The sequence below is a fragment of the Scophthalmus maximus genome, chromosome 9 (assembly GCF_022379125.1).
Source record: "Scophthalmus maximus strain ysfricsl-2021 chromosome 9, ASM2237912v1, whole genome shotgun sequence".
NCBI lineage: Eukaryota > Metazoa > Chordata > Actinopteri > Pleuronectiformes > Scophthalmidae > Scophthalmus > Scophthalmus maximus.
In genome coordinates, this window is record NC_061523.1 from 22,432,361 (window position 1) to 22,444,565 (window position 12,205).

At 46.4% G+C, this 12,205-nt stretch overlaps 1 protein-coding gene across 5 annotated transcripts in view; it reads right to left on the reverse strand.

The window, feature by feature from the left end:
* Positions 1–397: 397 nt before the first annotated feature.
* ankrd50 (ankyrin repeat domain 50) overlaps positions 398–12,205 on the reverse strand; it is a 68,293-nt gene continuing 56,485 nt past the window's right edge. For 4 of the 5 annotated variants that reach the window (XM_047334254.1, XM_047334252.1, XM_047334251.1 and 1 more), the window contains one exon: positions 398–6,099. In XM_047334254.1, the coding sequence (XP_047190210.1) occupies positions 2,564–6,099 (3,536 nt within the window). In that variant the 3' untranslated portion in view covers positions 398–2,563. The remainder of the gene's footprint in view (positions 6,100–12,205) is intronic. The other variant, XM_047334255.1, reaches the window with a different exon arrangement.

Genomic DNA, 12,205 nt, shown 5'->3' on the forward strand with positions numbered 1-12,205 from the left:
TTGCGTTTTTTGTTTTTTTTTGCAAAATAGAAGTCATCACTCTATTGATATGAATGATTCCAGGGGATAACTAAGCTGCATGTCTACTGTATTAGTGCGGAGGTTTATTTAGAGAAACAAAGAGTCACGTTCCTTATATATTAACATGCTTGGCCAATAAATGCATCGCACACTAGAGCTGCAACAGCTAATCGATTAGTAACCGATTACTAAATTAATGGCCAACTATTTTGATAATCCATTAATTGGTTCAAGTAGGGTTAGGTTTTTTTTTCCTTATGCCTGGCCCTAATATTCTTCCGTAGGCAGGTAACTGGGTCGCCATGACATGAAATCACTGCATTCGTTTGTTTACATCCAGCTCCTGAATATGAACAAATTTGGCAAAAGATCTTTGTCTTTTTCAGCAGTAAAGCAAATATGTTTATTAAGCACTTTTAATATACATCAGAAAAATTCCACTTCATATAATACAGGAATTCCTTTTTTTAACTGAAAGTCGATTGTACATCGGGAAAGCTATTTACAATCCAACCACTGACAGTCAAAATCAAAGATGACGGACAACACATGGTCAAGACAGACGAGATAACTGCTCAACAAGACAATACAGTTTGTTTGTCCAACACTGTTCTCCAGACTCGATTCCTGCCTTGAATCCTTCTATTGACCCCTTCATGGCAAACGTGTGAGCTACTGGTGGTACCGAAGAGCTGAGAGCTTTTACTAGGGGCTTATAAGTGTTTGTGCATGCGATAGGTTTCCTACTCCCCCCCCCCCCCCCCCCCGGGTCCTCTGCAAAAAATAGCTCACTGTTAACGGTATGAAAAGCCTGCAAAAATATGACACAGCCTGTAAACGCTAACGCAGCTCCCTATAGTTCATGTGAAACAGATGTTGTTCGGTTCCCTCGGTGCCACAGTCGAGCACCTCCTCCCCCCCTTCCTTCTCCCGCGGGGGGTTAAGTCCCGTTGAGCTGATTTTCAGCTCCTCGCGGGGAGGAGGAGGCGGGACACCGATTACCGCTGTTTCAAACTTTGGCTTTAACAATTTTTGCATTTCAAACACTGACAGCCGCGAGATGATGGCTGAACCCCCCTTTTCTGAGCCGTTTTTTTCAATGTGTCATGCGCCTGAAACATCCACAAGGAATCACTGAAAATGAGCCACGTGACGATAAGAAAACAAAGCTGGGATTTTGTTTCTTGCGTTGCAGAGGGGTTATACATGTTACTCGGGGACAAACGCAGACAAATGCTTTTTTTCCCATTTTCTTTTTCTCAAATCACTGCTGTCACTGGAAATTGCTGCGTGTAGCACCAAACCTTTGTCAACGGTACACAATGGGTTATTTAAATATTTTGTATGCACACGAAAAAAACAGAAACACAGAAGTTTAAAAAAAAAAATCCCATAGGGACAAAATTAACTTTTTTTCCCCTCCAACATGTTCAATGAATCTCTCTCTTAAGACAGTTGTAATAATACAGAAATGCACAAAGCCAACAAAAGCAGGAGTCCAAAATAACCGCAGGCAACTTCTGAACACTGAGCACCATGGTAGAGCTAATGCGACAACAAAATGCAGCAAAAGTGGCTTTTCTCCAAAAAAAATAAATATGCTTGTATATACCCATGAAGTAAACTGCCGTTAGCTATCAATACGTTACACACAACGAAGGTCTGAGCACACTGATCGAGGTTAACACAGATTATTTAGGGTCTCTAGAAGGCAGAAGACTATAAATGCGCTTACGTTCATACCGTGACATCAGTTACCGTTATGTCCTCTGGTTTGTGACAATGTACTCAGTGTTACATTGCTGTCAGTGTGAGAAAAATATAACAGACGGAACAAACATGATATAAAATTAAAAAAATGCATTGGATGTTTTCTATCAAACATTTACTTTGATAAAACATGGATGGGATACAAAGTAAATGGAACAAATGCATGTCTGTCGTTGAAAGTCTTTTTTAAAAGTGCATACACTGTTTCTTAAATAGCATTACATTAAATTAAAAAAAAAAAAGATAGTTTGCATGAGTAAATGAAGAAGGTTGTAACAGATGTAGGCACATTGAATATCATTTCACAGAGAGCCATAGATCAATCAACCAATCAACCCTCTTCCCTAGGTATTGTTTTTAGGTTTCCCCACTGATGATTGAACAAAAAGCCCACAACAACGTTTTTTTTATGCAGATGAAAACAGTTGCTTTGGCACAATCCCTCCAATGGTCTGCATGACGAATGGCATTCAAGACATCTGCAACGGTATTGGGGCGACTTGGGTTAATGTTTGGTTCGGGAGGAAAGTCTGCTCATCCAGATCGAGGCATTCTTCGTGCAGGTCTGATTAAATCCAACTAATGATGGCTCTGAGTGCAATCCAGTAACAACTTAAAGTCTGTTATTAGTCTCTAAATTAGCCACTGTAAATCAAGAAAACACCTGTGAGCTTGTCACCCTGACCTTCATTTCAACTTTTGAGACAAATGCTTGACGTAATTCAAGGAGCGTAAATTTTGGAGGGTCATTTTGAAAATTGTCTCTTACCAGCTATAATGGAGTCTCCTTTTTGTAGTTAAACCCGGGGTCGGATCCTTCAATCTGCAGTTTCAGGGCTTGTTTAAGGCTTAGCTCGGTTTCCCCTATGGGATAGTTCTCTAGAACGTCCTGGTGGCCCCTGTTCTGCACAGCCCGAGGAACCGACACCCTACCCAGGAAAACCTGATTACCCTGTAGATGATAGTTGGGGTTGGTCATGATGCCGTTTCGCTTCTTCTCGGCGCAGCTCTGCTGCTGGATGAAGAATTGATCCTGGCTCTGTCCCCTCTCCTGCTGAATCGAACCACCGATCACGATCTTACAATGGGGATCCTTCACCGAAATGTTCGCCACTGATTTGTTGAGAGCGATCCTCTTGTCGAACTGTGTCATCTCGTACTCCAAAACCTGGCCTTGTGTTGATCCGCTGTTCTTGCTCTTTTTCTTGTCCCCGCCTTTACCGTTCGATGTCCCATTTCCGGTCTTACTTCCCTTTGTTGACTTGAGACCAGATTTCAACTGAGACCAGTCAAAGTCACTTGATGGAGAAGATGGCTGCTGACCAATGGACTTGGTCGTGGAGGAAGGGGAAACGATGGACTGCCTGCTCCGGCTACGCGGCAGCGAGTGCTGTTGGATTTGTTCTGTGAACGTCAGTCCGTGAAAACTGTCTATCGGCACAGTCTGCGCCGTGGCCGTGGAGGATGTGGTTCTCAAGGAGGAGTTCTTCGAACTCTTGAGGGAATTATTGGACAAGGAGGATTTCTGTCTATCTACAGTGGAATCAGGAGATTCTGACGGTGAACTGAAAGCATGTACAGGTCCGTTGGGTATACAGCGTCCGGACGACTGCATATCTCCTGCCCCAGTGCTGCCAGAACTACTTGATTTAATGGTGAGGGAGTGCATTTTACCAGTCACCGCCAATGGTGTTTTTTCCTCCAGGGTGTGTACTGGGGATGGATTGCAGCCATTTTGAGTTGTGGCCCCATACTTTTCTAGAAGTTTTACGATCATCGAATGGCCACCTTTTGCTGCCACTCTCATTGCTGTGCGTCCAAACTGGTCAGCGTGGTTGGGGTCGGCACCGTTTTCAAGAAGTATTTGCACGACATCGATGTGACCCTCCTGTGCAGCTATGCCTAGTGCTGTCGCTCCCTGGTTGCAAGTGTGATCCACATGTGTGCAGTTCTCTATCAGAAACTGCACGACTTTTGTGTGGCCTTGCCACGCAGCGGACTGGAGGGCAGACCGCTTCTCGTTGTCACAGGCGTTGACGTCCGCATGATAGTTAATCAGCAGCCTCACCATTTCAACATGCCCTTGCCAGCAGGAAACGTGGAGGGCCGTTCTGCCTTCAGTGTCGCTGGCTTCCACGTTTGCTCCGTTTTCAAGGAAATACTCTGCCATGGCTAGCTGATTTTCAAGTGCCAATATGTAGAGTGTCGGGCGTCCATCTGCGTCTTTGTGATCTATATCAGCACCGTGGCTCAGCAGCAGTTCGACAATGTCCCTGTGGCCTTCCAGTGCAGCCACCCTGAGAGCATTCCTCCCGTCATACCCTCTCTGGTCAATGCACGACTTGTTTTCCAGAAGAATTTGCACACAGTCATAATGTCCCTCTTGTGCAGCTAATATCAGCGGTATTCTACCGTCATTATCTACCTCAATACAACGAGCACCTTGCTCAATAAGGGCGTCGCACACTTGCCGGTGGCCCTCAAACGAAGCCATGTGTAGCGGGGTCCAGCCTGCATCGTCCCGGTGATTCTCATCCAGACCTCTGTCCAGCAGAGTTCTGACCACTTCCACGTTACCCTGAGCAGATGCAATGCTCAGCACAGTCCTTCCCTCGCTGTCGATGCTATCGACAGCAGCACCCCAGAAGAGTAAGGTGTTGACAACCGAGGCGTGGCCCATCGATGCGGCTGCAAGAAGAGGTGTGCGACCATTGTTGTCTGTATGATCCACATCGGCTCCACCTTCCAAAAGCAGGTCAACTACATCAACGTGTCCTTCATAGCCAGCCACAAGGAGAGGAGTCATGCAGTCTTTGTCACAGTGGTCGACCTCTGCTCCCCTGTCGATCAGAAGGCTCACGACAGAAGCGTGGCCTTTACTTGCAGGAACGCAAAGGGCGGCGACGGACAGGGCAGTCCTCCCATCCACATCTTCATGATTAACCTCCGCCCCGTGTTCTAGGAGGTGCTCAACAATCTCTCGGTGCCCCATGTACGCCGCAGCAATAAGAGCCGTTCTTCCTTCATTGTCTGCTTTGTTGACCTCAGCCCCATGCTGAAGAAGGTTCAACACTATATCTTCGTGACCTCCCCAGGCTGCCGCTCTCAGAGCAGTTCTACCATCTGCATCAGCGCAGTCCACTTTGGCACCGGCGTAGAGCAGAGCAGACACAACTTCTGAATGTCCACCCCAAGCTGCCGAGCGGAGGGCCGTCCATCCATCATGATCTGTGTGGTTGATGTTGGCCTCACAGCCAATTAGGCAGTTAACCACTTTAGTATGGCCCTGCCTTGCGGCGAGAGTAAGTGCCGTTTGTCCGTGGTTGTCTTCCAGCTCCATGTTTGCCCCTCTAGATATGAGCAAGTTGACCACATCGAGGTTTCCACTGTATGCAGCGTTGGCCAGTAGAGTTCTTCCACTGGAGTCACACTGGTTCACGGACGCCCCGTTGTCAAGTAATGTCCTTATTGAGTCCTCTCTTTCCAGGGCCTGTTGTACAATACAAGAGGCATGGTCATCCTCGTTGTTAACATGAGCTCCGGCTTTGACCAGAAGTTGCAGAACTTCCTGTTCTCTTGGTATGGAGGTTGTCAGGGAGTCATTAGCAGGAGTTCCATTCCAGACCATCCAAAGAGCCAGATTAAATGGCTCAATCTGCAGATTGGAATTGACGAGGTGTAGTGCAAATTCCTGCACTTCGAGTGGTTTCAGCTGCTTTGCCCGGCAGGTGTAGCTCATCGCCAACATCCTATGTCCCTCTGCCGCATTACACAAGTATTTCTGGGTGCAATGCTTCACATCCAGTAGCCACTCTGCAAAACTGTAGTGAAAAAGGATTTTAGTCCCCCCAAGACCGTCGACCAACAACTTGGAGAGAATGTCCATTTTTTTCTGAAACTCTTCCATAGTCAGTGTCATATTTTTGGTCCAGACTGCATGGTACAGTTCTTTGACTGTGAGTGGCCTGCATGTTGCCAGGATTACGTTAAGGATGGGTTGGACCTTGGCAAACTGTTTCCTCACAAATAGTCTCTGGCAGAGCCACAGATAGAGGCCGTTGAGAGTTCCAGGGATGTCACGTATCTCCCGCAGCATGATGAAGCTCTCCACCACGCCATCCAGCACACGCTCCAGGTAGAGGAAGCAGCCGCTGCTTTTGATGTGAAGTTGGTTGAGCATCTCAGCCGTCTCCTTGGTGAGGTGCTGCCTCAGGGCCTCCTCCTGGTCCAACCTGTGGAGGATGTACTGCTGCACATCCTTGACGATGTAGGCCTTGCGCAGATCGTCAAGGCTGATTTTGCGGAAACCTGGAAGAAAAGAAATGGGACTTGAGACAAGTCTGAAAACAGAAGATAGGTTTGTGATGGAAGGAATCCTAGTTAATGATGTTTGGTGTTACTTTCCCCACAGTGCCCCTTGAGTCATTATCCAGAGTCTGACCTTGAGATCATACCCAGTATTTATCCACTGATCTTGTACCTTAGGATAATTAGGTAAGGCCAACCTTTAATTTCCCAAGGCTTGGGATAATTAACAGTAAAGCCATGGTGTTAAAAGAAAAGCCTTTCAGAGGAATTGAGAGCACGACCCCTTTGGCTGCTGGAAGCAGACACGATCAGCAGGAGCTCGCTATCAGTTGAGCCCATAAAGCAACAATGAAAACAAAATCCTGCCAATTAGCACACCGTGTTGTGTCTAGTGCAGAAGCTATTTCAGCTGTGACAATTTAAAAAACCCCATTAATAATGTCTGTATAAACACGGCCGATATGATGAATCGATTATTTAAAAATATGCCCAGTGCTGTTGCTTATCCATGAGCCACTTCACCCACACGTATAAACACTCTTTGAACAGAAAGCACCAGTCTGTTCACAGAGTCTGTAAAAAAAATAATACCCATAATGGTCTGGAACCCTGAGGAAAAAATATAATTCCTTCCGACACTGAAGCCTGTTTCGCTGGTCATTCAACCCATCGACTGACTGTAGAGGTTATTAGTGCTTAATCAGCGGGAGCAAATCTGCAATAAGGGATGGAAATGGGCAAGAATGAAGTCGGTGGACAGCAAAGGGGGGGGGACATCATTTCCATGCCTGCAGCACATCAATTGCCTGATAAACATCCCTCAAGTGCCTCACATAATATTGTGCTACATGCTCTCAGCACAGACCTTTACAAATCCTTCTGGAGAGAAGAAGGGAAAAAAATGATCACAGTGGGTCTTAATGAATGATCTTTAATGGTAATTCCTCTCCGAGACGTGAGAAATGGCTCCATTATGGCCCCGGCTAATGGGCACAAAGTGAACTTTCCCGCATGTTAAAACAATCTGTTCACGGTCTGCGTAGCCTACAGCCGGAGGGGGTCGAGGAGAGCGTTTTCTGCATACTTTTATTTACAGTTCCCATGGTTCTCGGGGGGGTTTACTGGGACAGGCGGTGAAAGAAAAAAAAAATGTCAGGCTCTCTCTGTGTTATTGACATACATTAGTGCACCATTTACAATGAATTACAGTCTTTCTTCTGGAGCTGAAGCATTTGGCTCTGTAGAAAAGGGGTCCACTCAATATGCCAGGCTGAACAGACTCATTAAGATCAACTTAAAAAATTAGGCAATTAAGGTTTTGGATTTTTTGTTATCGACTGAACATTTTATGTACTCACATGAAAGTACAGGGGGAAAAAAATATTTTGAAAAGAACCAATTGAGCAGAAATAAAAAATTCTGCACCGACACTTTCATCCTAAACGGTGATACGTGATTGCTTTGATTATACAACACCAATTTCCCCCCGGACATAATGTGAGTTTAGACTCCGTCACCGAGCCCGAGGCGGGGCTTTGCTCGTGCGACTGCTATTTTTGTTTGGCAGAGAAAACCCGGCCGTGAAATCTTATTCCACACAAGGCCCGCTGTGGTAACCGCACCTGGAGGCCAGATAACCTGATGAGTTTAACAAGAGTTCCCAAGCGGCCGCTGACAGTTTGGACTGGAGATCCTGGGTAAACAACGAGGAGCAATGGGTTTTCTTTATCGTCGGCTCCTGAGTTTGTTTAAAGATAAGCGCGCACCCGCTAAACGGGCACCTCGTGGTAATCTCCTCTTCCCCCTTCGTCCTTGAGGCCTTCGCTGTGTTTCCAACTGCGATAAAAACTGTTGAAGTGTACGAATACACGCCGGAGATACTGACGGTATATAATTGTGTCCTTTCACACATGGCAGGAGGAGAGAACCAGAAGAAAAGTCTGTTTTTGGGGATTAACTCTAATAGAACACCACCCTTTGGTTGGACTTCACAATAAGTACCGATTGCCAAAAATGTTTTTACGACAGAGTTGCTAACCCCAGAGAAGTAGGGGGTGAGTTTTGAAATAAAGGACTTTATTATAATCGGGAGCATATGGACGGAAACATGTAGTTCTGCAGTTCTACAATTCGAACCAGAACAAAACCTCAGATACATATTAAAAACAATAACCCTCTTCAAAGACCAAAAAAATCATGTTTGGCTTTTTCTCAATATTCATGACTACAGTTTAATGTTTGACAAACGGAGGGGGGGCCGCTGTGCAAACAGTCTGAATTGACAAAGCCATAAAGTAACTAACTCTCGAGCGTTGTACAATATAATTGCCCGATCATCACGGCAACTCATTGACCCTAACCCACTTTCAGCCCGTCATTGTTTTCAGGAGCCGAGTGCATTTTTCACCCCTCGCGCCTGCACCACGCTCACACAATCCAACAGCCACAGTGTAGGGAAACAAATATCCCCTGCACTTCTAGTACTAAAACCATTAAAGATGGCATATATATATTTCAAACCTTTGCTTAAAAACTGATAAATCCTGACCGTAGCCTGGGAAGAACTGACGGCTGGTAAACCTTCAGGTGCGTATTAAAAGACACAGAACTCCCTCGAAGGCACCACGTGATCCTGAAAGTGCATACCTGCTCCCTGTGTCCTCGCTCTACTCCTCTTCAAGCATTAAAGATCAAATTTCAGCCTATCATGCCATCAGAGGATTTTTCCCCCCACTCTTCCTCTTCTTATTTCCTCCAGCCTTTTTTTTTTTAGTTTTTACTCTCTCAAATTCCTTTGTTTAGTTTCAAAGGCCAAACTAGCTGGTGCACATGCTTCCTCCCCTCCTTTTTTTGTTGTTGTAGTGTCTTAGTCAACAAAGGTACCAAAAAAAAATCTCTTTCTCTTTAATTATAATGCTGTTATGTGGAAAAGACAGATGTCGCAGGCCTGGTATGATCCCCGGGGCCCCCGACGTCACTGACTGGTCCTCCTACTCCTGCTGGACCCAAGCCTTCTTTGGACATTCTGGGTTTGTTCCAGCCGGGACAGGAAACTCACGAGCTGGGAAGCGGGGGGAAGAGGCCATTGAAGGGGGGGAGAAAACGATGATTTAAAGGGACTAAAAAGAAGGAAATAAGGGTGATATTCAGTGTCAATGTTGGTCCTCCCGTTCGCTCTATTCACTGAGTGACTGAGTGAAAACCACACAGCGTGCCAATTGTCGAGATGCAACTCCATCGTGAATATTTTCTCTGGGGAACAAAAGAAAATGTTTTGCTCCTGTGCCGTAGTTTATGATAAACAGTTTCTCCGACATTCCACAGCCGCTGACACACCAAATTATGAAGATACGGTGACTGGGAGAGCTGGAGGAGGGAAGAGGGAGACAGGAGTTTGACTGCAGCCAGCATGAAATAAAGCAGTTGTCTGGATTAAAAATCAATTTCTGTGAGAGAGAAACAAGCGAGAGCCTCCAGTCAGCACGAGCCAAAGAGGACCGTTTTCTCTCAGTTGCTGCACGCAGTGGAAGATGACCGACAGTTTCCACTTCATCGGCGCACATCACTTTATAAGGCCTGGATGTCGAGTCTGTAAAGTCATGGCATTATCGCCGCCTCGCTCATGCAGATGAAACACCCCCAAAAAAAAACTACCACATGGCGGGGGGGGGGGGGGGGGGTCGTCCAACCTGCATTTGAAGACTTGCGGTGTAAGAGGAGGAGAAACTACTATTAAGTACTGCGGAAGAATGCGAGAACTCTCGCTGGCTACAAATGTTCCGATGCTCTCCAAGAACAATTTTCTCCCGTTCCAAAACCGAAAACAGTCATGACGGCCTAGATTTTTGCACGATTAGAACGTGGGGTTTGCTGTGTACTCTCTCTGTGTGTGTGTGTGTGCGTGTGTGTGTGTGCTTGGGCTACTTTTTGTGTGTGCGAGAGAGAGGACGATTCAGAGTCCGAACAAAGGCGACTGCTAAACAAGCAACAAGTGACACATTCATCAGGCCGAGGGACGCGGCTCCTGCGTACGGGGCCTCGGAGACAGCTGCTGCTCGTTACAGAACTGGATACCGTCCACGAGAGACAGGGGCTCGCCTACAAAAGAGGGACTGTTTGCCTTCCAGATTAATTTTTCAGATGACAAACGAGGGCAGCGTGCCCGCGGGAGACAGGTCCGACGCCCGCCGACCCCGGCGGATTCTGGAATGGCAGCGCCGAGAAAGATCTTTGGCACGTCCTCGGCGAGAGACACCGTCTTTTCAAGTCACCGGATCCGTAGAGAAAACAGAAACCCAAGCCCCCGCTTGCCCCTCTCTTCCTCGGGGCTCTCCAGTAAACCCCTTCGCTCGAGAAAAACGTCTGCTCGACAGCTGCAGCGTTCCCCCGCTCCAAAAAACACGAGCGCGCCAAACATCCTTGAACACAAAGTATGTGGGCCAGAGTCTGCTCCAACGGTCTGCAAACAACAGTCCTTTTGGAAAAGCGTGCTGCCGTTTAAAGCTTTGAAAAATACTGTTGGAGTTCTTTGTACACGCACTCATTTCTACATTAACTGACAAATAAAGAAAACACTTTCTTTTTAATCTTCAGTGAGAGGAGACAAAAGCAAAGCACGAGAAGCTTTGGCTTCAACTGTGCAAAGAAAAATCACTTTAGATTAGCGACTGCACTCTATGCGTGCGGCATATTTACCGCCGCACCAAACGACCGTCAGTGGAGACACGCCGAGACGATTGCGCTTTAACAATTAATTTGTGTAACGCCAGAGGCAGAAGGCACGTGAAGAGACGAGAGTCCTGCCCCAACATGCCTCAAGCTGCTGAATTTTCAAACAGGATGCAAACGGGTTTTCCAGTCAAACCTGTCGCGGTGCAGCTGAGCAGGGCAGATGAGGTGGAGGAGGGGTGGGTGGGGCAAACTGGAATACAGTTACCACAGAACAGCGTGGCTCAGCGGGGGAGCTGCACCCTGATACACCACCTGCACGAAGAACCATACATCCGTCTACGGCGTGCCGCCGAAACGCTGAATTTTCCGTCCCGTGCTCGTGTCTTTGAATGACAGAAGCTCATTACCACGGTGACAAGAGAGCGAATCACGTGGCAGCGCACCTGGTCGCCAACACCTGGCCTTCCCCCCCCCCCCTCGCTGGATTCCACACTGGGTTTCTCCGAGAGAGGTGTCATGATATATCACAGAGCTTCTCGCAGCTGCGGAGTCGCCTGGGAATTTCATCCCAGAGAAAAAGAGAACTGACACAACAGAGCGTCGAGCCAGGAATACATAAATCAAACGGTGCATGAATTGAATAAAGGAAATTCAAACTGTGTATTCACCAATTTCTGTAATCGGGTTAAAGAGTAGGACTTGTCGAGGCAGTGATCTCTCTTTTCATGTGGCGTAATCTGTTTTTCATATTTTCGCTCTTAAGTTAATAAAGTTCCAAATCTTTTATGTGCTAAATAGTTTCCATAAAAAAACATAAAACATTTAACAAACCAATCATGTCTAGAGTTGCAACAGTCAGTAATCGCCAACTAAATTAATCTCCAATTATTTTGATCATCAATTAATCGGTAGTTTTTATGCAAAAAAAGAGTCAAAATTCTCTGATTTCAGCTTCTACATGTGATTAATTTCTGGTTTCTTTGCTCCTCTACGACAGTAAACTAAATATCTTTGGAGGAAGATTCCATGCGCTTCAATGTTATGGACCGATCAATTGATAGATAATGAAAATAATCGTGAAGTTTACAGCCCCAATCATGTCATAAAAAAAAAAGCTCAACTAAAATTACCAATTACTTTCCGGAGATACAAAACTTCCCTCGCCGGGGATCAAATTTCCTCAATATCTGCCCCCCCCCCCCCCCCCCCCCCCCCCCGTGGGTTTTTGTTCATCATTACGCTGGCTGACCTCCAGGTGACCTCATTTAGCCCCCCTCCCATGCCCCGCCGCCACATGTTTCCACTCACCTGGCACGTCAGCCGTGTTTTATTAGCCATCGAGTCAAACAAGCCATTATCTGCTATCGCCAAAAAAAAAAAAAAAAAAAAGGGCCAGGACAAAGTCTGGAACCATTTTGGAAAAAAAGATTTCACA